This window comes from Podarcis filfolensis (assembly GCF_964270895.1).
Source record: "Podarcis filfolensis genome assembly, chromosome: 2".
Classification (NCBI taxonomy): domain Eukaryota; kingdom Metazoa; phylum Chordata; class Lepidosauria; order Squamata; family Lacertidae; genus Podarcis; species Podarcis filfolensis.
The window spans coordinates 26,846,897-26,872,113 of record NC_139605.1 but is presented as its reverse complement, the minus strand read 5'-3'; the positions used below and the strand labels follow the sequence as shown (position 1 = coordinate 26,872,113).

Sequence of the window (25,217 nt, the reverse complement as noted above, 5' to 3'; positions counted from 1 at the left end):
ACCTCTTTCCCGGGGTTAAAAAGTCATCTTATACACCGGAATCTACGGTACTTAGCAAAATGGATAGCATTACAAGAGATGGGGTGTGTCTGTAGTAACAATTTCCAAATTTCACTTCATATGGGAGATTGGGGCAGCCATGATTGAATGGTCCTCCATACAAGATGATTGCTCTGCATGTTATGGGGTTGAGTTCAGGTGTAACAGAAAACCATGGCTTTTGCCAACCTCTATTAAGAACTTACACCTTACTTGAGCTTCCTTGTATAAAACAGGAAAACCATAGTTTTGAGTTGTTTTCCTGGTTTTCCCCATCTGCTCAGTGCTTAGCATTGTCAGTTTGCTCCCATCTCTATGGTGAAGCAGCCTGTTGAGATGGAGCAGTTTGTGAAACCATGGTTTGTCAGTGAAATAGCAGCAACTCCGAAATAACAGCAAAACATAGTTATCACAGACTGTAGTGTCAAACCAGTTTCAAACCGCAGCATCAGATTCCCAAACAGCACCAAAACAAACCACAATTTGTAGGCTTAACCGATTTCAGATGCTAAAGCAAACCATAGTTTTGTTTTATGTTTGAACCCAGCCTGGATATAAAGGAGAAGAGTTCTAACCTAGTCTTCTTCTTAACATTTCTAATGATCTATGTGCATGAAACTCTTTAAAAAAAATATAGAACTAGGCATTTAAGTTATAGGTAAACAATAGAGTAGTACCTCGGGTTAAGAACTTAATTCGTTCTGGAGGTCCGTTCTTAACCTGAAACTGTTCTTAACCTGAGGTACCACTTTAGCTAATGGGGACTCCCGCTGCCACTGCGCCACCAGAGCACAATTTCTGTTTTCATCCTGAAGCAAAGTTCTTAACCCAAGGTACTATTTCTGGGTTAGCAGAGTCTGTAACCTGAAGCGTCTGTAACCCGAGGTACCATTGTAATGAATACCTGTCATGTACCCATTATGTCCACCGGAATGCTCTCCTCAAAGCTGTCTTTTATTTTAAAACAGTTTTTGGAGATGGGCTCAAAATTTGTATGTTGCAGAATTACCAGTGCTCAGTTTATTATTTGTTCTGGTGTATATTAAATTATAAAATGGTGGCGCCTGCTTCTGAGGAGACTTCATCTCTTTGCAGTAGTTAATATGTACCAGTTGCCTCGGGGCCATAATATTTCTCTCTTGCTCTCTTTTGTACTGTTTAATGCAGTCACTTTTCAATGGTGAAGTGGGGGAGCTCAATGCTGTGAATGCTAGCAAATAAAAACTCTTGGCAGATTCCCCTCACACCCTTCAATAAACAGGGCAATAAGACGCGTTCAGAAATAAATATATGCCTCACTTTCCTTCTGCGGTGTTTCTGTATATAATTAGTCTGCAGTTCCCCGCCCCCTCTTTGTTTTGTTTTCCTCCTTTTGAATATAGCCCATGCATCTCTAAGCAGTGGCATCTATAAGGAGTGTCCCTCTGTAGCTTCGGTGAACTGTGTTCCCTCGATTCTCGATGGTGTTAGACATGAAAATAAGCTTTTGACCAGCGATTTCCAATTACTCAGCCTTCACTGCACAAAAAAGAAACATCATAACGAATTCCCGTCAGATTTTCCCTCCCCTCCCCAATCCCTTTCATTTTTATTCCTTTTATTTATCTTTTTGCTCTCCTTGTGTCTCTGTGTGAAATTTGCCCCTAAGCAGAAAGGTCAGCACAAGGACAGCGAGCCAATTTAGTTCTGTTTAGATCATCCAAAGAAGACTTGAATAGTACACAAATCTCTTTGCACAGAGATGGCCTCCGTCCTCCCTGTGTCTCATATTTGACTGCTCACATCTATCAAATGGATGCCAAGACTCCACAGGTGATGTTTTTTTGGGGGGGGAGGGGGGTCGTCACTTGCCCTGTGTGAAAGAGCCGGGCAGGTGATGACAACATCTTTACTTAAACATTGCCCTGTCTTCTACCTCCTCCTGTTCATATAAGCAGCTTTCTATCCATAGAACATTTGCTTGTTGGATTCAATGTATTCTGTTGTAGTTTTTTTTTTCCTTTCCCTCCTGCTGGTGGGCAAACTATTCTATCCAGGTTTGGAATTCAAGACTAAAAACAGTGTAATCTCCTCCTCTTCCTCCTCCAAACTAACCCCCTCTTTCCTTCTTTCCTGGCCTGTGCAATTTGGACTCTCCTCCAGAACACCTTCACAATGGTACCTCTCTTACTTTCAAATCCCTTCTCAGAACTCACATTTCCCACGACACCTTTGGCACAATTCCTTTGTCCCTATACCCTACAATCCTAGATAACTGTAGCTGAAACAACATGCATGTGCTATGCTTGCCCGCATCTCCCTTTTGGTTTGGTTTGTAGAAAAATAAAGCACTAAAAAAAAATTGTGTTCCCCTCACCACTCTGTTCCTATGTCAGAATTTTAATTGTTAGACTCTGGGTGCAGGGTCTTGTCTGCTTGGACTTTATAAAGTGCACCTGCCCCAATCTATTGGAGTGTGTTGATTTATTACATAGCAGTAGCTTTTGCAATGTGGTCTATTCTCCTCGCTTGGACTACGATGAGAGGTTTCTGGCCACCAGAGCTCCCAAGCTTGTCTGCCATGGATAAGAGGTTCCCATTGCAATCCAGTGCATGTCTCCTCGGAAGCGAACCCCATTGTCATCAATGGGACTTGGTGTGTGTTGGATTATAGCCTCAGTTACGCTTCGCCATCCTCACAGTAGGGCCCAAGTGCTCTCTCAGGCATATACAGTGGAATCTCTACTTACGAACACGATCCGTTTTGGGGTGCCGTTCGCACCCTGAAAAGTCCGTAAGTAGAGTGCTGCTACTGCGCGTGCGTGAAGCACGATAGAGCGCTAGTGCGTGAAGTGCGCAGATTGCTTCTGCGCGTGCGACAAAACTGGAAGTAAACACTTCTGGGTTTGTGGCGTTCGTAACCTGAAAAGCCGCAATGTGAAGCAAACGTAACACGAGGTATGACTGTACTTTCTTAAGGAAAACTTACTTCTATTTTTTATTTAAAAAAATAGAAAGGGGAAAAAGATGTATATTCACAAAACTATTCTAATTCTTCATTTTCTAGAGTTGGAGATAAATAAAAATTCCCACCGTGAATTCCGCAGTTCAGCCATGCATAAAGAAGCAGGCTAAAAAGCAAAGGTTCTCTCTCCCCCTCCCACCTCCCAGCTCTGTTCTGCCATCATTACAAAAGACGAGGGTGGGGGGGAGAGAAAGAAATCAGTCCAGGAGCACAGGTGTGCATATTGTTGCTGCTAGGGGCAAGAGCTGTGTATTTCGTTCTTAATGACTACTTGATTTCAACACTGCCTACTTCATGATGCATAAAAAAGTTATCCTCCAAGCTGCATTATAATAAATGCTATTATGAATCTGAAGACACAGCTGAGCAGTCTTTCGCTGCTAACGTTTATCTGCATTAATGATAATAATAATTTTAAAAGAACGAAGGAAGGAAGGCGGGGAATACCTCCTGTGTGACTTCCCTTTGTCTGCTCATGTAGCTGTTATGGGTAAACATAGGGGACTGGCTTACCCGTTTTCCCAAGCACAATTGGGTCCATCATAGCCTCCAATGGTAGCTGGTCATAGCACCTCTACCTGTTTATCGCATCTCTTGCTGGAACCTAAATGCTTTATGTGCAGGTGAGTTTCAATGCGACAAGGATATTATGGTGACCACCATGAAAATTAGTTTAGTAGCAGTACTAAGCAGGCATAGCTAAGGTTGGAGGCAGGGGATGGCATTCAGCTAATGTCTCTCATTAGTGCAAGGATTTCTGCTTCTGCAACAGGACTTTCTTCCTCCTGCACATACCCCATGTCCTCCCCACACCTGCTCTGGAAGGTTGGAGGAATCCCGAGAGCATACTTAGGTGGGAGGGAGGGCAAGAGTTCTTGCATTGGCGGGAATCTGTACCCCAAGCACTGGAGTTTGGCTTGACACAGATCAATGAGTATTATCCCAAACCACAAAACAAAAGCACCAATTTGTTTTGTTGATTGTTGAAATTACTACCACTACTACTACTACTACTACTACTACTATATTTCATAATATATTTATTTATACCCCACCTTTTTCCTGGATGACACTCAAGGCAGCCAATAGATAAAAAGAAGAATCACTAAAAACATGGGGGAAGGGGGAATCATTAAAAAAAATTAAACCTTAATAGAATTAAAACACTCTCTCTCTCTCTCTCTCTCTCTCTCTCTCTGTGTGTGTGTGTGTGTGTGTATATATATATATATATATATATATATATATATATTGCCCCCCAATGAGGCCAAAAATGTTTAGGGGTATGTTTACCCCCAGTAAAAATGTTTAACCCCAGAAAAAAGAAGTGTGTGTGTGCGCACGTGTGTGTGTGTGTGTGTGTGTTTAAAATATACACATAATTAGAATAAAAACAGCATTTCATTACCCTGTCATTAAAAAATAGGCAGCTCCCAAAAGGCTGTTGGAACAAGAAAGTCTTCAGTTGCTGACAGAAGGAAAACAAGGAGGGAGCCAGTGTGGCTTCTCCAAGGAGGGAATTCCAGAGCCTGGGAGCAGCCACCGAGAAGGCCCCCTCCTGCATGCCCACCAAGCGTGCCTGTGAGAGAACCCAAAACCGAGAGAGGGGCCTCCCGCAAATATCTTAATACCTGGGCAGGTTTTTCAGGTAGCAATCTCATATAGCTTGGACCAAAGGTGCAATCTCATATAGGTTGGACCAAAGGTGTGTAGGACATTATAGGCCACAACTAGCACTTTGACTTGTGCCTGGAAACAGATCACCAGCCTGTAGAGCTGTTCTAATAAGGGAGTTCATAGAATCATAGAGTTGGAAGAGACCACAAGGGCCATTGAGTCCAACCCCCTACCAAGCAGGAAATTGTATGCTCCTGATGGGACACGGGTGGCGCTGTGGGTTAAACCACAGAGCCTAGGACTTGCCGATCAGAAGGTCGGCGGTTCGAATCCCCGCAACGGGGTGAGCTCCCGTTGCTTGGTCCCTGCTCCTGCCAACCTAGCAGTTCAAAAGCACGTCAAAGTGCAAGTAGATAAATAGCTACCACTCCGGCGGGAAGGTAAACTGCTTTTCCGTGTGCTGCTCTGGTTGGCCAGAAGTGGCTTAGTCATGCTGGCCACATGACCCGGAAGCTGTCCCTCGGCCAAAAAAATGAGATGAGCGCTGCAAACCCAGAGTCGGTCACAACTGGACCTAATGGTCAGGGGTCCCTTTACCTTTGCCTATTCTGATAACCAGCTCCAGTCGACAGTTAGGCTACAGCTCTTTGAGCCAGCTAAAGTTTCTGCAGGACCGTCTAACCCATAGGCGCTAGGGGTGCGGGGCAAGAGTCCGGGGCCTGAGAGTTGAGTCTGGGGAACAGCCTACCATTAGCCGGAGTGCCGCAGCAGGATCTTCTGCTCTGTGCTGCGAGTTTGGGGGCAACTGAGCCAGCAAGACACTGAGGCGGCCGGCTGGCTCCATCCCCCTGTGTGCCTAAATCAGATATCTCAAGGAGCGGGTGCAAAGCTTTAACTGTGCAAATGTCCTCCTGGCCACCACAGAAACCATGGCCATCACCATGCTCAGGTCTGAGTCCAGGAGTACATGCAAACTGTTGTGTCTTCAGGGTTAGTGTTATCCCATCCGGTGCAGGCTGAATCTTGATTCCCCGTTTTGCCTTCTGACTGACCGAGAGCACATCTGACTTGTCAGGATTAAGTTTCTTCTGAGATTCAGAATATTTTTTTTCTTGTTTTCCTCCTCCAAAAACTAGGTGCGTCTTGTGGTCTGGTGCGTCTTATAGAGCGAAAAATACAGCAGTTACTCAGATCCTTGAAATCTGATGGGAGGGCATTTCACAGGGTGGGTGCCACTACCGAGGAAACCCTCTGCCTGGTTCCCTGTACATATCTTTTTATACATATCCGCTTTGGTTTCACCCACATTACAAGGTTGTGACGTCATATCCTACTGGGGCCAGGCTGACTGGAGCTGTTGGAAATTGTAGGTTGGGGCACCAACTTGCGGAAGGCTTTCATATACCTCAGGTTACATACCTTTCATGTACCTCAGGTTACATACGCTTCAGGTTACATACGCTTCAGGTTACAGACTCCGCTAACCCAGAAATAGTACCTTGGGTTAAGAACTTTGCTTCAGGATGAGAACAGAAATCGTGCTCCGGCGGCGCGGCGACAGCGGGACACCCCATTAGCTAAAGTGGTGCTTCAGGTTAAGAACAGTTTCAGGTTAAGTACGGACCTCCGGAACGAATTAAGTACTTAACCCGAGGTACCTCTGTACCAGACAACTCATTAAGCACATTCCTGTGCTAGAATCCATGACCCCAGAAGGTTGCCATGTACACATAGCTTTTTGCCACATAGAAGAGGTACTTTGCGGCAGTCAAGGTACACCATAGTTGAATTTTATCTAGCTTTCCCCTCCTCAGTTTTTAATATTACTGAAGTGTGTAATAACAGATATGAAAACAATTAATAACATTGGCTGATGGAATCAAGAGACTGGGTAATTTATCATTATGGATTTTAATGAGGCCTACGATCTTGTAATAAATACACAACATTTTGAAGAGGTTGGAGTTATATATATATATAAAAAGATGATTAATCTGTCTTCAGCTCTGAAACAAGGGAGGGGAGAATGTATGGGGCAGGATCTGGAAACCTGTGTGGAAAGGCCTGGCTGCATCTGTGGGGGATGAAACGTAAGTGGGATTGCTTAGAATGTGGGTGGCATCGATTTAAAAATAAAAAACCGTGTAAGTTGCTACGTAGGCATTTAACATAAATATGACACTGCCGATTTCTTCTTGTGAGTGGGAGGCTGATCTCTGTCTTGTAGAGAAACTTCAATTTCACACCTCAGTTTCATTTATTCACTTGTTATTTGTGGGAGTGCTATCTTTATAAAAGCAGAGGCCGCTTTTGCATGCAGGTGTCTTGGCCACCATTCTGGATCTTCTTCCTTGGAAGGGGATCAGGGGAGGGGAACAGAATTGCTACTTCCTCTTGAAATATTATTGGTGCTGCAATCTCTCTGTGTCTTGAAGGGTCATCAGCTCCCAGGTTAGGTTGTCGTCCTTTATTCTGCCCCCAGTCCCCTGCCTATAACAGCAGAGGAGGCTTTTCTTCTGCCACTTGGATCTCTATGCCAGAAGTTCACCTGCTAGATTTCTGTGCTAGGAATATAGCCCATATAAATAAAAGGCCCAGGAGTGTAAAGGGGCTGTTGCTGTTTTTTAAAATACATTTCTATCCTACTTTTCTGCCAAGGAGCTCAAAAGTGATGTACAGTCGTACCTTGGATCTCGAACGGCTTAGTTGCCAAACGTTTCGGTCCTGAACAAACGAAAACCAAAAGTGAGTGTTCCAGTTTTTGAACGTTTTTTTGGAAGCCAAATGTCTGATGTGGCTTCTGTGGCTACTGATTGGCTGCAGGAGCTTCCTGCAGCCAATCAGAAGCCGTGCTTTGGTTTCCAAACATTTTGGAAGTCGAACGGACTTCCAGAATGGATTCTGTTTGACTTCCAAGGTACGAATGTACTTGGTTCCTCCTACCCTCTCCTTGTTTTTTCCTCCCAACAATCCTGTGATGTAGGTTAGACAGAGAAACTGTGATTGGCCTACGGTCACCCAGTGAGCTTCATGGCTGAGTGGAGATTTGAACCTGGTTCTCCTGTGCCCTAGTCTAATGCTTTAAACCACTGTATCACCCTATTATTTTTGTTAGCTATTGTATGGTCTGTACAAAAGGGGGAATATAAATCCCTAAATAAATAACTGGATCGAGCATTCATTAGAGCTTATTTAAAAGTTTTAATAGTTGTTTGATTATTTTAGTACAAGTCCCCCCCCATAATAGCCCAATAACACACTCATATCATGGGATGTTATTTATGTGTAGAGAGCAAAATATTTTTGTTACTATTCTTGCAGCAGACTGTAAACTCCCATCAGTGTGAATGGAATATTAGAACAATGTGTAGGTAGGTAAAATTCGCAATCCCACATCAAAACCTCAGTCACTGTTCTCACCCAACCATATTGTTTCGTGATCAGGAATCCAGCAGTTAAATAGACACAGCAGTGGGCTGAAAACAAGCTGCTCGTTTCTGCTCCAGGCATTTCCAGTGGACCAGAGCAATCATAGTTGCTAAAGTAGGTCCAATTTTTATTGATTCACAATAAGCTTTCATTATAGTATGGAGTCCTGTTGCAATTTCAAGGTGCAGCACTTCAATTTGTATTCACAACACTAAAACGCAAGGAGATGTATTGTAAAATCTAATACCAAAGGTTTTGTCCCTTGAAAGAATTGCTCTGTATAGATTTAATTCATTTGCTGCGACGGGTCGGCCCAGTCTGAGTACAAGTCTTTTGAATTGGACACAATCCTCCAAACAAGCACTCCTTTCATCTAGTTGCCACTGAAATGAACTAGAGCTAGGAAGCAAGCAGGTTTAGAACGATGGCATCCAAGGCTACATTTCTCTCAAACCTTTAGCTCGTGGGATGAGTGAGGGTGTAGCACAGGGTAGACAGACAAATACAAACCAGCCCTTTGTGCAGAGACAGGAAGGAGCCTGGCCTACTGTAAGAATGAGGTGCAGATCAGATCTCTTGTTGTCAAGGCTGAATTAGATAACAGGCAAATGTACTTTCAAAGGAGGCATAACAAACATTGTGCATTGTGTCCTGTGCCACAAGTGCTCTGCTTTCACTGCAAACTTGGCAGACTGAACTCTCTGTTTGGGGAACAGTTCCTTGGCTGCAGTGCCAGCCTGCCTTGGTGTTGTTCATTCTCAGGGAAACCAAAATGCTTGTTTACAAAGCTATTGTACTACCAACCTTACCATATGCTTGTGAAACATGGACCACCTGTGAATGCCATCTCCAACTCCTCAAAAGATTCCATCAATGGTGTCTCCAAAATTTTTTACACATCACTTGGGAAGACAGGCAAACTAATATCAGTGTACTGGAAGAAACAAAGATCACCAGTGTTGAAGCAATGATTCTTCAATATCAACTTCGTTGGACTGGTCATGTTGTGCGGATGCCTGATGATCGTCTTCCAAAGCAACTACAGTAGTACCTCGGGTTACATACACTTCAGGTTACATACGCTTCAGGTTACAGACTCCGCTAACCCAGAAATAGTACCTTGGGTTAAGAACTTTGCTTCAGAATGAGAACAGAAATCATGCTCCGGCGGCGCGGTGGCAGCAGGAGGCCCCATTAGCTAAAGTGGTGCTTCAGGTTAAGAACAGTTTCAGGTTAAGAACGGACCTCCGGAACAAATTAAGTACTTAACCCGAGGTCCCACTGTACTCTATTCCAAACTTAAAAATGGAAAGCATAATGCTGGTGGTCAACAAAAGAAGTTTAAAGACTGTCTCAAGGCAAATCTAAAAAAATGTAGTATAAACACTGACAACTGGGAAACACTGGCCTGTGAGCGCTCCAGTTGGAGAACAGACTTTACAAAAGGTGTCACAGAGTTTGAAGACACTCAAACTCAGAATGCAAGGGAGAAATGTGCTAAGAGGAAGGCATGCTTGGCAAATCCACACCGTGATCAACTCCTGCCCAGAAACCAGTGTCCCCACTGTGGAAGGACGTGTGGATCCAGAATTGGCCTCCACAGTCACCTACGGACTCATTGTTAAAACCGTGTTTATGGAAGACAATCTTACCCGGATACAAGTGATTGCCAAAGAAGAAGAAGAGTGTTGTTCAGCCGGCTGACCCCAAAGGGCCGTTTCTTACCTACCAAACTCTGCAAGGGCCCTTTTTCCTAAGCCCCTGCTCCCAGTCCCCGTCCTGTTCTCACTGTGCAATTGCTTCTCGTCTTTGTTTGCTGCTTGAGGACTCACCACCTGCCTGCTGTGGACCATGCAATGTTTGCAGCCCACTTTGATTCCCACAACTGGACTACCTAGAGTCCGGCCCTTGCTGAGGACCGACAGCTAGCTGTGCAGCTGTTTAGACAGTAGCTGCTGTTAAGCAATCTCCCTGCTTCCCAGAACCATACCTGAAAGAGCATTTTTCTGCTCACAGCAGCCAAAGATCTTTCTCCATACACATGAATATTAAGGTTCCTTTTCAACCTGTAGGATTTTTCCAACCCTATAAGATTTTTTTACATGGCATAATTGGCCAGCATTCTTTTCATTTCTTTATAAAATTTATATCCTGGCCTTCCTCCCAAATCCATTGAATTTCAGAAGACCCTGGGGGTGAACCATATTAATTTGGCTTCCATCCCTCTGAAAGGGTGGAGGGTGGCACTGTGGGTTAAACCACAGAGCCTAGGACTTGCCGATCAGAAGGTCAGCTGTTCGAATCCCCGCGACGGGGTGAGCTCCCGTTGCTCAGTCCCTGCTCCTGCCAACCTAGCAGTTTGAAAGCATATCAAAGTGCAAGTAGATAAATAGGTACCACTCCGGTGGTAAGGTAAACAGCGTTTCCGTGCACCTGCTCTGGTTCGCCAGAAGTAGCTTAGTTATGCTGGCCACATGACCCGGAGGCTGTACGCTGGCTCCCTTGGTGAATAAAGCGAGATGAGCGCCGGTCCAGAGTCGGTCATGACTGGACCTAATGGTCAGGGGTCCCTTTACCTTTTACCCTCTGAAAGGTGGGGGATCTTTACCAAAAGACCTCACTGGTCTGACCATGACAATAATGTTATTCTACCGCCCTGCATCTTTTTTAGATGGTCACTCTCACACCTTGGGGCAGAGACCATATGTAGAGTATGACCCATGGACATCCACAGAGAGGATAAGAGGACATACCTAGCTGCCCATGCCTGGTGATTGATAACATCTAGATTCCCAGCTTTCATTTTAAAAAAGTTTCTCGCAATTGCAGAATGTAAAAGACAGGCAAATGTACAGGCACTGTTCTTATTTGCTGGTGGTCCAGACACTCTAGAGTGGGCTTTTTTTTACCATAAGCTGTAGAATCTGCTGAATTCCATTCAGCCAACCTCATCTTAAGGCAGGGCTACAAATTTCTATGTCTTCTCCCTTCAATTCAGCGGAGATTCACATATATATGAGGTTAGCCAATCATCCTGTTGTAATAATATAATATAAATTCTCAGGAAAGTTTTTCCATGGCTAATAATGCATTTTTAAGATTTGCTGGTACAATACTTAATGACTGAATTGGTTACAAAAGCAATGCACTTCTAACAAGCATTTGACTTATTTTACTAATTTGTTGTTGTTGTTTTTTACTTTGGAGCTCTACAAACACACTAATGTGTTTCACAGTATGTCTTATCGGCCAGAAGACGGGACTAGCAATTGATTGAGAGGCCTTAATTGCAAAGTGAAGGAGTGTTGAGAATGCTACATTATATTGCACTGTAGCACATCCCCTGGTTGTAAATATCAATATGACACTAGTTGTGCCAGCCACTTTCTAAAATTACATAAAATCAGGGCTTTCTTTTCAGCTGGAGCTCACCGGAATTCAGTTCTGGGACTTCTTGGGTTGGCACCATTGCCATTACAGTGGTACCTCGAGTTACAAATGCTTCAGGTTACAAACTCCGCTAATCTGGAAGAGTTACCTCAAGTTGAGAACTTTGCTCCAGGATGAGAACAGAAATCATGTGGCGGCGGCGCAGTGGCAGCAAGAGGCCCCATTAGTAAAAGCATGCCTCTAGTTAAGAACAGTTTCAGGTTAAGAACGTATCCCCGGAACAAATTAAGTTCGTAACTAGAGGTACCACTGTATAAGAAAACAAGGGAGGCATTCAATTGTGCATTCCGGCACCTGATTTATTTATTTATTTTAAATAGCAATACAGTGGTACCTCGGGTTAAGTACTTAATTCGTTCCGGAGGTCCGTTCTTAACCTGAAACTGTTCTTAACCTGAAGCACCACTTTAGCTAATGGGGCCTCCCGCTGCCGCCATGCCGCCAGAGCACGATTTCTGTTCTCATCCTGAAGCAAAGTTCTTAGCCCGAGGTACTGTTTCTGGGTTAGCGGAGTCTGAAGCGTATGTAACCTGAAGCATATGTAACCCGAGGTACCACTGTACAGTATAGGGATTTTCCCCACTTTCTCACACAGAGACATACATATACATGCAGGAAAAGAGAGAGACATCTAGTATGTAATTAGAAAAAGATTTCTCTCTCTTGGAATTATTTGTAGATTTATTGGAGCTGAATGATAGACGTTAACTGAAGAGATCCATTTTAATGTCGTTTCCTGAATATGGGCTTATTTCATTTCCATACAAAGCCTGTTAGAAGCTGCGCCTTTCATTTGTGCATCATCCTGCGAGGACAGTCGAACCATGTATATATTTTCGGATACAATTAAATTTCCTGTGCGAGGTACTCTTTCCTAACGCAATCTGGGAATTCAGGCAGGAGACAACACGGAAAGCGCGGCGGCAAATAGGAATTGGTTGTGGTGCGCTTTGTGAGAGTCGGATCTTTAAATAAAATGGAAACGGCGACATTGGAGGAGCGAATCAGCTTGATAAATACTAAACCATCAGGCCTAGTTACTGTAAAATAAGATTTGGCTGGTTTACTTCATTTTCCAGAGCTTGGGCAAATAACTGTGGAATTAAATTACTCCATGTCACTTTCCCCTAGGGTGTCAGGAACCTGTTTGTAAAGTGTTCCGCTAAGTCGCTATATTGATTAGTACTTGAGGTCCAACCTTTCCATAGTTATGCTTACTTTCCTTATGCACTTATTTATGGCTTTCGTACTTGTTGCCGTGAAAGAACTTTCACGGCCTTGATGCTCTTTTGGCAGGTTCACTGAAGTTGTTGGGTTTTTTTTTTTAACCACCTCTTTCATCCCTCCCTTACCCCCCCCCTCTCTCAGTCTGTCTTCTCTCCTTATTTGTTGTTGCCAAGTAAAAAGTAATCAGTATGCAGGCTATGAATGCAACTGACTTGGCCTGAAGAGCCTGTGGCACAAAGGGTAATGATCGCAGTCATAATTGACAGCACTTACCATGGTGCATACAAGGCTTTCATTGTCGGGATGGTTAGCGACTCAAAGTAATCTAATTAAATGCTCGTAGCGTCTATTAACAATGCCAAAATAGATGTTTTATCACAGCGGACGGAGCAATTCCTGGCTTTTGCTATCATCAGTTGGAAAGTGGCTTATTTTTTAAAAAATCATCTTAATAATTTGTATGCTTAGACAACACAGATATGAAACTGGATTCGTTTTTTATTTGATTTTTTTGGTTGCATTTAAATTTCCTTGTTATGTGCCTTTTGGCGGCATGAATTATAGAAAAGCTGGGGATGGGGGAAAGCGGGGGGTGGGGGGTATTGGAATGCACGGCAGATCTTCAAGGGGAAGGATTTAAGGTTCAAAGTGATAGGTGTCAAAAAATAAGTGCTTGGGAAGCAGATCTTTTCTAGTGCACGCCTCCTACAAGCTGTGTGGAGGGGAGAATGTAATTTCTTTTCCTGGCTTAAATTTTATGCTTTTATAATAGGAAAACACACACACAAAATTTAACTCGTCAATCCCGTTGCAAGCTCTGCCCGTGTATGCATAGATCTCCTAGGATTCTCAGTAACAAGCCAGATACGATGCAGCAGTGTTGAATCTTAGATCTCCCACTTCTTTTATAGTAGCAGCTTGGGTGGGGTGGGGTGGTGTTAGTGGAAACCTCCGTTTGGATGGAGTCGCACAATTTGGAGGCACTCCATGATCCAGCTTTGTTGCTTGTGGTCCAGGTGGCCTCTGAGGCCGTGTGTGCATATTTCCAATGTAGACTGGTTGCCAGTGGCGTAGCGTGGGTTGTCAGCACCCGGGGCAAGGCAAGTAATTTGCGCCCCCTAACCCATGGATTTGCGCCCCCTAACCCGTGGATTTGCGCCCCCTAACCCATGGATTTGCCCTAACCCCAGATGTTGCGCCCGGTGCGGCCGGCCCCCCCTGCACCCCCCACGCTACGCCACTGCTGGTTGCCCCTTCTGAGTTAGGGTTGATCGGCCACAATGATCCATGCTCATGCGACTTCAGGATTGTACTTCTGTCATGTGCTTTGTGTGGGGCTACCTGGTGAACCCATATTCACCTATTTTGTAGCAGCTGCACCTGCTGCCCATTCGCTACAAAGACCAATACGAATGTTAGTGTACGAACCCATACTACACAGGCCCCCCCACTATAAAAAGAAGCTCCTTATCTCATATCTGCCCTAGGACTTTGTGTTCTGTCAGGAATGCTCTCCCCATGGTCCATTGATGGGCAAGGCCCAATATCACCGGGGGAGGGGGAAGGCCTTTTCCACGACAGTTTCCTGATTTTGGAACTCCATCCCTGTGGAAATACAACGTTTTCCTCACTGAAGGTATTTAAAAGTCAGTTGAAAAGACTTTTCTTCAGACAGGCATTTGAGTGAGGGCTGTAACTCAGATGAGCTTGTTTAAAACCACTGTGCTGTTTTAATTATTGAATTATTGAACTGACGCTCTTATTTTATGTTATTTTATTGGTTGCGTGCGCTACCCTGCTATACTTTGGATGAAGGACAGTCTAGGGAAAAGGCAAAAACTAATTTTCAAATTTTATTTATTTATTAAAAATCGTTGACCACTTGCCTTTCGGAGTGGTGCACAACAGACTCCGACAATAAATTCGTTCACAAAATGCATTCATATTAAAATCCCTCAAACCATTAAATAGCCTGTCTATAAAATCACCATCGGTTAGTAGAACAAGGACAGAGCACAGCAGCAAAATGTAAAGAGCAAGGGAAACAAATAGCTGGGTAGAAGAGTACATTGTATTACGTTACAATTTATATGTCACTTTTTGACCAAAATGGCCCCAAAGCAGTGAACAATCCAAAAGAGAAATACAATAAAAATACAACAGACCAATCAAAGAAACATAAAATAGCAAAGTCACCTAACACCCACCCACCACACTGAATATACATTTGTACATTGAATGAATATATATTCATTCTCTCACTACTGACACAGCTTCCAAGCATTGCATTTAGAAGCCAGGTTAACTCATATCTCCACCCCCTCCACTCCCAGTCTGCTCCCATTTCTCATCTAGGTGTGTGCCCATCCACAAACAGTTTCCCAAGAGATGTGTCCTCACCCTCATTGCAGTCTGATGGAGTGACCAGTAGTGACCCAAAGTGGACGTTTCTCTTTGGGGCTGTCCCAGTGGTGGCAGGTCGCACGACAACATGGTTTGGATCGCACAACAATGTGCCTTGTGTTTTGTTTCACAGATGCTACAGAAATTGTGTTGAAGGCTCAAATCTTGGCCGGAGGAAGAGGAAAAGGTGTTTTCAGCAGCGGGCTTAAAGGAGGCGTGCATCTAACCAAGGAGTAAGTTGGGAAATTACAGCAGTATTATTTGTTTGTTTGTTTTTAAGCCATCCATCTTAATGTAGATTTTTGCCTTTCTCTCTCCCTTTTCTAGCCCTAAAGTGGTAGGGGAGCTTGCTGAACAGATGATTGGATACAATCTCACCACAAAGCAAACTCCAAAGGGTGGTGTCAAAGTTCAGAAGGTAAGAGAGTCCCCCACCTGCAAATCATAATAAATGTTGTCAGGTGTAGCTTGAAGCTAGTGGACGCACTGCAATATGTCTTGTGCTGAGTGAGGCAATTGGTCCATCTGCCTCAGTACTGTTGACATTGACTAGCATCGGTCCTCCAGGGTCTCAGATAGGCCTTTCCCAGCCCTAGCTGGAGATTCTGGGAATATGAAACAGTTGCCCATCCTTTTCACAGGAAAGTTAGCTGTCTGATGGATGCAGAGCTGATATGGACTTGATATGGTGGGATTATCAGGAAGAGGGCTTGAGAGTGTGAAGGGAGGCTTGGCAAATAGAAGTTAATAACAAGCAATGATCTAGCAGAAAAAGCAGGAACTAGATTATGCCCAATGAATGCTAAATGCGATAAGCAGATAATAATAAAGCATTCTTGACTTAAAACGTTTATCCCAGCCTGCAGTTAACTGCTCCCTTTTATGTGCAGAAGTCACATTGATTTCACTGGATCTGTAATAATTGTGCGCAGGATCGTTGCCAGGATGTTTTAGGTGCATGAAAATGACACCCATCTTTCCTAAATGCATGTGCTCTAAAAAGGGCCCATATCTCTCCAGTTACTGCTTAAAAACTGCCTTTGGTACACCAACAGGGAAATGTTTCTCTTTCACTTGCAATTGAAATATTGCACATCCATTATTAGATGGTTAGGCTTGAAAAGCAGGCTTTCTGCTTTTCTTCTGAAATCGATATGAAATGAAAGCCTTGTATGTTTAGAACAGATTATTCAAATGAATGTGCACTGAAGTGCCCTTTTGATGTTCTCCCAACCGCGTGGAAGCTGCTTATCTGTCAAGAGCTCCTGCGCAGCTGAAAAAAAATGTTTAAGTGACCCAACTGTGTGGGCAGTTTTTATTAATGACTAGTGTGGGTGAGAGAAAGGGATGGAGAAGCATGTTGATGGAATTTGCAGATGACATTAAGGTAGGAGGCAATGTCAAGTAATTTGGGAACCAACGCTGAATATTTTTGCAATGAGATGAGACCAAATCAGCTGGAGGAGAATGGCGAGGGGGAAAGATAATGGTATTTATTCGTGGATCACAAGATGACTATGAGCCATCACAAGATGGCTATCGAAAAGGAGGTTTTTAAAGTGTCCCAATGGACGAGACAATATTGACTAGACAAGACTCCAAAGGCCAAAAATTGTTGGAGAAGATTTGTTTTAATGACAACCTCAGAAGGCCAGTGAACACACTGCAACTTAGAAAAGTTAGAACGTATTTTTATTCACACTGGTGTATTGTCTGAGCTTGGCTAAGGCCTTCTCAACATTTCTGCCCTCAATACAGGCTTATTTCAGGCCTATTTCTGTCATGAGACAGTTCTTTTCCCCCTTTCCATTCCACAGCTTGTGGGATGATCACCAACATCAAGCATGTAGATTTGCTCCAAAGCCATGCTCGTTAACAACTATAAGCCATCAAAGTGGTACAGTTTCAAAGAGGGCAAATTCAGTCCATTGAATGGCATAGAAGGGTGTCTCTGTCCTGCTGACACATCTGAATTTTGTGTCTAATTTCTCAACCATACTTGAAGAAAGATGAATACAAGTTGGAACATTAAAAGCGAATTGCTGCTAAAATGATTTGGTCTGTTGCTGTAAAAAACCATTTGCTCAGACTAAAATGATCATAAATATGAGGAGCAGAGGTTACAAGTCTGTTGAGGACACCTCATGGAACTTGGCAATAGATTAAACTCATTGCCCCGAGTCAGATAATTGCAAGTTCTTTGGCTCCCGTACAAGTAGATCTCTGCTTTCCTTCATTGGAATGGCCATTTCAGTACAGAAAGAAAGAATCAAAGCAACTACTTTGAACTGTTTTCAAAAGACATGGAGCACAATCTATTTCATATTTGAAGTCCATTTTGCGCACCCCCTAGTCATTGCAAATACATGTGGATTTATCTACAACAAACAATTCCCCTTCTTTTATCTCACCTTCCTAGCTTTCCTTGAAGCTTACAAGGACAGAAGCATGTCATGGTTGTTTGTTTGTTTATTACATTTATATGCCACCATTATCTTCCAAGAAGCTCAAGGTGGTACACAGGGTTCTCCTCGTCCCCATTTCATCCTCATTAAAACCCCGTGAGGTAGGTTAGCCTAAGAGATGGTGACTGGGCCAAGGTCACCCAGTGAGATTCAAACTCTGGTCTCCCAGGTCATAGTCCAGTCCCCTAACCATTACGCCACACTGGCTGCCATGTGCTAAATGGCACACAGTCTCCTGTGTTAACCCTCTGTAGTCCGTGAATTGGATGCATGTGTGTGTGTTTGGGGCCATTGTCCCCCCACCACAATCATTATTTTAAAATGTTAGACATATTTGGCAGTTGTCAAACACTATAAAATTCACTGTGTAGCGAGGATTGTGAAATATTGGGCTTACTTCCTCTCTACCTCTATTGCTGCCTCTGTTTTATACCCACCCCACCCCTGCTCCCAGAAGCCTGGGGATGTGTTCCTGCAAGTGGTAGCAAGAACCACAAATGCAGAATTCTCGGCAACCCAATGAAACTACAGTTCTGAGGCTTGCTGGGAGGGAGGAACTAGGAACATTGTGGTTTATGTCCTGAGTACAGATGATGTCCTTATCAACAAATGAGCTTTAGAAGGTAAAGACTTTCCTTTCCCTGAAGTAATGCTTAATATGTTGGTGCAAGATCAATCTGTCTTAAATAAACAGCACTCCCCTCGGCTCCTTCAGAAGTTGGCAGCTATTTTATAGGTTTACATAAAATTCTCTTACGGCCTCATGGCATTTGGAGAACCTGGTTATCTGCAAAGACAGTTTCCGTTTATCACAACTCACTACCTGTCCCTTTTCTCCAAGCAATTAGGGAATTAACTTTATTAAAGTTTGAATTAAAGATCTGGGTGATTATTTTTTTTAAAAAGAAAGACTTCAATGTCATGGTAGATCCTTGGAAGATATTACACAACCGCTCAGTAATGGGTTCTAAATACAGGAGTCCATTAATTCAATTAAATTCATAGTGGTCCTCATCTTGAAGGCTTGGAGCAGAAATAATATAGTGCAAGGTAAAAGAGCATTCACAAAAGCCAGTCTACACGGATATATCTTGTAGAGCTCCTGAAAGATGCTAAGATTTCTAAGAGGTGGAAGTGCTGTCATTATGGGGCAGCCACTAAAAATGTGTTTTCATGCCCTCTTTATTCCTTAATCTAGGGTATATATTGAGTCAAAACCTGTTTGATTTTCAAAAGCAACTGAGGGGAAGGGATATGTTGGCATTTAGAATAGAATGCTGAGTTTCCATCTCTTCTCAAAGCATTAGGAGGATAACATAAGGCATTACAATGGTGCCTTGGTTCTCGAACTTAATCCATTCCGGGAGTCCGTTCGACTCCCGAAACCAAGGCACAGCTTCCTATTGGCTGCAGGAGCTTCCTACACTCAGTCGGAAGCCGTGGAAGCCACACCAGACATTCGGCTTCTGAAAAACATTCGCAAACTTACAGTTTGCGGTGTTCAGGAGCCAATTTGTTTGACAACTAAGCCGTTCGGGAACCTTTGATATGGATCAGATCAAAGGCCTCTGAAGTCCAGATTCCTGTTTTACACCCTGGCCAACCAGATACCTCTAGGAAGCCCATGAGCAGGGCCTGTCTATGTGCAACCGCAGAGTAATAGGGACCAATACAGAAATGATGGTTATGAGCTGGCTGAACATTGCATGCCACAGGCCAGTTGTATTCAAACAGCATAGTGTGGAGAAGGAGAGCACCACAAGCCTGTACAAGAGCCTAAGAAGATCTCTTCTGGATCAGGCCAATTGCCCATCTTGTCCACCATCCTCTTCTCACAGTGGCCAACAAGTTGCTTGTGGGAAGTCTAAAAGAAGGAACTGAGCGCAATAGCACTCTTCGCACTTGTTATTCCTATGCATTCAGAGGCATACTGAAGTAGAACAGAGCCATCATAAGCGGCCACTAACAGAAAGCACAGCAGAGGAGGATTGCAAGGGACAAATGGATATATGCAATGTCGTGCACAAACCACTATTATTATTATTGCAACTGTTGTTGTTATATTTTTAAAGATCTGAATTCTGTTCAAAGTTGCCCAGAAATCTGTACCTGAATTACGGCAACAAATTAGAGCATACTGTATTTGTATTAATTTTTTCAATTGCCAAGGCTTTTTAAAAAATGGTTGTGTGCTTTTTTAGTTTTGAAAGGAAGGAAGGAAGGGGGTACAAAATCTAGATAAAAAGAGGAGTACATGCAGTGCTATTTTTCAAGAAAAAGAAGTGCCAGAACTCACCACAAACACCTCCCTAGATCTCTTATAATGGCAATGGCGCCCACCTGAGAGGTGCCAGAACTGAGTTCCGGCTGAAAAACAAGCCCTTGTTAAGTGTCAGGGGAGGAAGGGGAGAGAGAGATTCTCAGAAATGGGAAAATAGCAAAAACAAATATATGGGATATCAACAAAACACTGCCATTTGGGTTCATTCATATCCCTGCTCAGCCATAAATACCTCACTGGGAGACCTTGGACCAGTCACTGTTTCTCAGCCTAACCTAAGTCGCACAGGAAACCCTCAGTTTTCTAAAAGAAGAAGATGTAAGATAATTCTCCCATCATTCTCAGCTTTGGACAAAGTTAAAATTGCCCCTTTTAAATTTCTCTCTTATTTTTATTTCCTTTGATGTAAGGGCTTGCTAATAGGACCAAGGTAAGTATACTGTTCCTGCATTTGTTTCAAATAACTTGTGAAAACATCCCTCCTTAGTTTGTGGTAGTTTCTCCTCTCGTGTTCTCTCATCTCCATGGTGGGTTATTTCCATAATCCTGAGGAAAATGAAATGGAAAGGAACTGTATGATACCAATGTCCTAATGAAGTCATTGATTTCTTCCGTGACGAGAGAAATCAATGATGGATTCAAGAATGTGAGTCGAACTCCAGTGCACATTTATTACAGTACAATGTGTTCTCTCTGAATAATGGCCACTTCCTCACTCGGAAGCCTGAATTTCCAACGCAGCTAACGAAATACTGTCTCCGTTGGATATTGCCAGCAAAGACGTGCTAATAATACATTGCCAAATTGTACTTTGCAGGTCATGGTGGCAGAAGCACTAGACATTTCAAGAGAAACTTACTTTGCAATATTAATGGATCGAGCTTGCAATGGACCTGTTCTGGTTGGCAGCCCACAAGGTGGGGTTGATATAGAAGAAGTGGCAGCTAAAAGCCCGGAACTCATCTTCAAGGTACATTTCAAAACTTGGTGACATAAGTTTTTAAAAATCTTCTTATTCTTATTCTTATTCTTATTATATCATCACCACCAGCAGCAGCATCAAACCTTGTATGGGAAATTGGAGCTTCCCATGACACCAGCATGGAAATTTCTTCCAATATCATGAAAAAGCAAACTGGGCGTGTTGAGTTCCTTTTGCCAGGTTCATACAACAGGTCTAACTTGGTTTGGTTTGGTTTCATTAGGAACAGCAAAGGGCAGCTTACTGTACAAATGGGAAACTGTGTTGGAGGTTGTCAGCTATGGCTGTGGTACTGGATTGGATCCACATCATTATCTCCCACTCCCCTGTCGACCAAGTTTGGCTGGTGGGCAGCTCTGACCCAAATCATGCAGGCAAAAACATTGTTCTTTGCAATCCCCACCAATGAGTACAGCTGATGGTGTCATGTGTGGGGAAGGTGGGCATGGCTTGCCTTGGATGAAATCACCTCGCTGGTCAAATGGGGAGGACTGGAGCATCTAACAAAGATCCTGGTCTGGAAGTTCCCTACTGCTAAGTTATAACATCCCTGACAACTATCACTTCTTTTGCAGTCTTTCAACTGTGTATGCATCTGACTATTACAATACCAGTGCTCAAATGCAGATTGAATTGATCCATTTATTCTTTGCCGCTATTAGATCAGGTCCTCTGTGTGTACAGTGAATGTGTGTGCAGGGGCCAGCTTCACCCGCTGCTCACAGAGACCATGCACACAGTGGCCCACATAGAACCCTGCCATTTCAGAGTTTGCAGTTACATGGCTCGCAGTCTCCATGCGTACAAGATATGTTCATGTGGCGCATTGCAGAATGGGCTGTTCATGTGCCAAACACGTGTTGTATTGGAGGGGTCAGAGCTCAGGGTGCTTTGCGTGGAGATGGCCCTAGGCTGAAATTATGGTATCTCCAGTTGAAAAGATTACAGTTTGCAGAGACTTTGAATAGTTTCAGCTACTCAGAGTAGCTTCTGGGATAGATAGGACAAAGTATTGCAGAGCTTCATGTGTTCACAGAAACTTCTCCTGACAGAGGAGTGTCATAGCAAGTCTTCCCAGGACTGCAAATCTGATGGCTCCCTGAGAGGAGCTTAACACTCGCTCTGCTCCTTCCCAGTCCTTTTACTTTAGCTCAGCATGGCAGTTAAGCCATCTCCTCCTGGACCAAAACAAAGCTCTTAATATTCCACACCCCACCTGCAGCCTAAAGGGGCTCATTCTAAGAGAATATTTGCCACCAGATTCTGCTGGCCCTAAAGAGAAAGGTCACTTAGGTTGAACACAGTGGGGCTTACCTCTGAGGGAAAAGAAAATTGGAGTGTCAAGGTGCCTGGCTTCCACAATCATAGGGGCAATTTCATGAGGGGAGCATCCCAACAAACAAGTATTGTTCCCTTATAGTCTGAAGTGTATTGTCCAGCAGTAGCTATCTATCTGGTTCTGCTCCTCTATAAATTAGCCTCTGTTGCCCCCTCAGCAAGAAAATACTCTTTCGCTCCTTAGCAATACAAATGGTTTACTTGCTGTTACGAAATGCCGGCTTTCCCTCACATTAGAACTAGTTGTTATTTCATGTTACTGTACTGGAATGCTTGATTGTATTATGACCTTCTAATAGTGGTTACTGTCTTAAAAGTATTTATCATGAGACAGTCACTTAGCAACAAGGATCCCTTTTATATATTTGGTGAGCTAACGGTACATGCATGCAGAGTTCCATAATGCACATTTGAAACGTACACAAACAGAGAAACGTTACCGGGCAGTGACACCAGTGCTCTGGTTCCTTGCCAGAACCAGTCACAAAAATTAACAGACTAAGTATTCATCGATGCCATCTGTACAGTAATTAAAAGTGAAAACTGGTGTCAGATTGCCTTGTCAGCATGCCACCCTGAAGAATTACATAGTTTTTTGGAGGGACTCTCTTCCCTGGCTGGCAAAGTAATTATAACATACCCTATAGGCAGCTGCTATAGCCTCAGTCTCAGACTTTTGGCAACTTGCCACATTTTAATTAATAACTTGCAAATATATATTAAGCATTTTGGGGGTGCTTTTGAAGTTATGGGTCTGTTTTCAAACTGAATATCTTAGTTCTGTTTTGTGCACTTTATTGCAACAGGAGGAAATAGATATTTTTGAAGGGGTGAAGGATCTTCAAGCCCAACGGCTGGCAGAAAATCTGGGATTCAAGGGACCTCTGCAACAGCAGGTAAATTTTACCAGGAGCAAAACTGTGACTGCATTCAGATGTCTGGGACCCTTTTCCACTCAGTAGTTCTCTGGAGTTCCAGGAACTTTTCATACATAGGGAAGATTGCACCCAGTGTGGCAGTGACCTTGGTGGCATCAGAGGTCATGGGATACCACTGCCTCTGGTTTCCTTTCTCATTTAGGAGTTACGGCAGACAATCGGTGTTCAAAATACGGGTTCCAACTAAATCATACAGTGGTACCTCAGGTTAAGTACTTAAATCGTTCCGGAGGTCCGTTCTTAACCTGAAACTGTTCTTAACCTGAAGCACCCCTTTAGCTAATGGGGCCTCCTGCTGCCGCTGCGCCGCCGCTGCACGATTTCTGTTCTCATCCTGGAGCAAAGTTCTTAACCTAAGGTACTATTTCTGGGTTAACAGAGTCTATAACCTGAAGCGTATGTAACCTGAAGCGTATGTAACCCGAAGTACCACTGTACTTGGAGCAGATCCTTTGAAATCCACGGACTTAAGTTGATTGCAATAATTGATTTCAGTGGTTGAGCTCTTGAGTGTAACTTGGTTGGCTTCATCCCAAGAATCTATTCTTAGAGCATGCCTACTTGCTTTGGGATAACAAATAGGTAGGATCTAGATGTAGGCTTGCTAAGCGTACAACCGTTGAAATAAATGGATCTACTCTGAGCTGGACTAAGTTTGAACCCAACCCAATAAATCTTTCACTGCTTACTGGAAATGACCTCCTATTTTCTTCAGGCATTACCTTGAATTGTGCTTCCCCATCCGTCTTTCCAGAAGCTCATTCCCAGAATTCCATCACGTCCCATGACCAAGAAACAGCATCAGTGGCCCATATGTAGGTGAAGGGATGGTGCTTTACTTTCTCCAGTACACAGGAATTTCCACCATTTGTAATTGTTCGCAAATCCCTGCTCCTGGGTGCAGCTTTATGATGAGGACAATGCCAAGAGCTGTATGTAGAGTGTACAGTGGTACCTCGGGTTACATATGCTTCAGGTTATATACGCTTCAGGTTACAGACTCCGGTAACCCAGAAATAGTGCTTCAGGTTAAGAACTTTGTTTCAGGATAAGAACAGAAATTGTGCTTTGGCGGCGCGGCGGCAGCAGGTGGCCCCATTAGCTAAAGTGGTGCTTCAGGTTAAGAACAGTTTCAGGTTAAGAATGGACCTCCGGAACGAATGCGAGGTACCACTGTACAAAATTACATGCATCCACAGTATACAAACTGTCCATTTTTTACTCTGCATAACAATGGAGATTTATATTATATTATATTATATTATATTATATTATATTATATTATATTATATTATAATATTATTATTATAAATTACAGTCATACCTTGGATCCTGAATGCCTTGCCAGTTGAATGTTTTGGCTCCCGAACACCGCAAACCCGGAAGCCAATGTTCTGGTTTGTGAACATTCTTTCGAACCAGAACGTCCAACACGGCTTCCGATTGGCTGCAAGAGCTTCCTGCAGCCAATCGGAAGCCGCAGCTTGGTTTCCGAATGTTTTGGAAGTCGAACGGACTTCCGGAACGGATTCCGTTTGACTTCCGAGGTACGACTGTATATTAATTAATTATTTTAATTTCAGTTCTACTCTGCCCCTCCTCCCAAAGTAGCCCAGTGCAGCAAACCATAAAATAACAAATACAATACAAATATATAAACATGTAGCACTTCAGTCTTCCACTGGATGCTTAAGAGAAATGTCCCTGGCCATCCCTTCCAGGGTAGCCAATCCTGAAAAATCAATGTGAAGATGCCTGCTGATTAAAATGGCTCTGGAATGCAGTGTTGATCTTTTTGCCACTACCATCCAACACAGCTCTCTTCTGCAATTTTTCTACAGAATTTTTCCCCTGCAGTTTTCTTCAGGTTATTACTGAAAAGCAAAAGCTTGCCATTTTGTAGGTGGTAGATTCTCAGCATGCATTTCACTCCTCTTAAAATTTATCATTCATGTTCCAAAATGGGAGCATGAAAATGCAAGCCACCAGGCCTGTTTTGCAACTAGCTTAATCTTTATTTTACTGCTCTGGGAAGAGAAGGATG

At 43.4% G+C, this 25,217-nt stretch overlaps 1 protein-coding gene across 2 annotated transcripts in view; it reads left to right on the top strand.

Moving 5' to 3' along the window:
- SUCLG2 (succinate-CoA ligase GDP-forming subunit beta) overlaps positions 1–25,217 on the top strand; it is a 207,634-nt gene that overhangs the window by 93,618 nt on the left and 88,799 nt on the right. For both annotated transcript variants that reach the window (XR_014545006.1, XM_083602015.1), the window contains exons 3-6: positions 15,303–15,402; positions 15,497–15,587; positions 20,733–20,885; positions 23,042–23,131. Coding sequence is in view for 1 of the 2 variants with exons in the window: in XM_083602015.1 (XP_083458141.1) it covers positions 15,303–15,402; positions 15,497–15,587; positions 20,733–20,885; positions 23,042–23,131 (434 nt within the window). In the remaining variant the exon portion in view is untranslated. The remainder of the gene's footprint in view (positions 1–15,302; positions 15,403–15,496; positions 15,588–20,732; positions 20,886–23,041; positions 23,132–25,217) is intronic.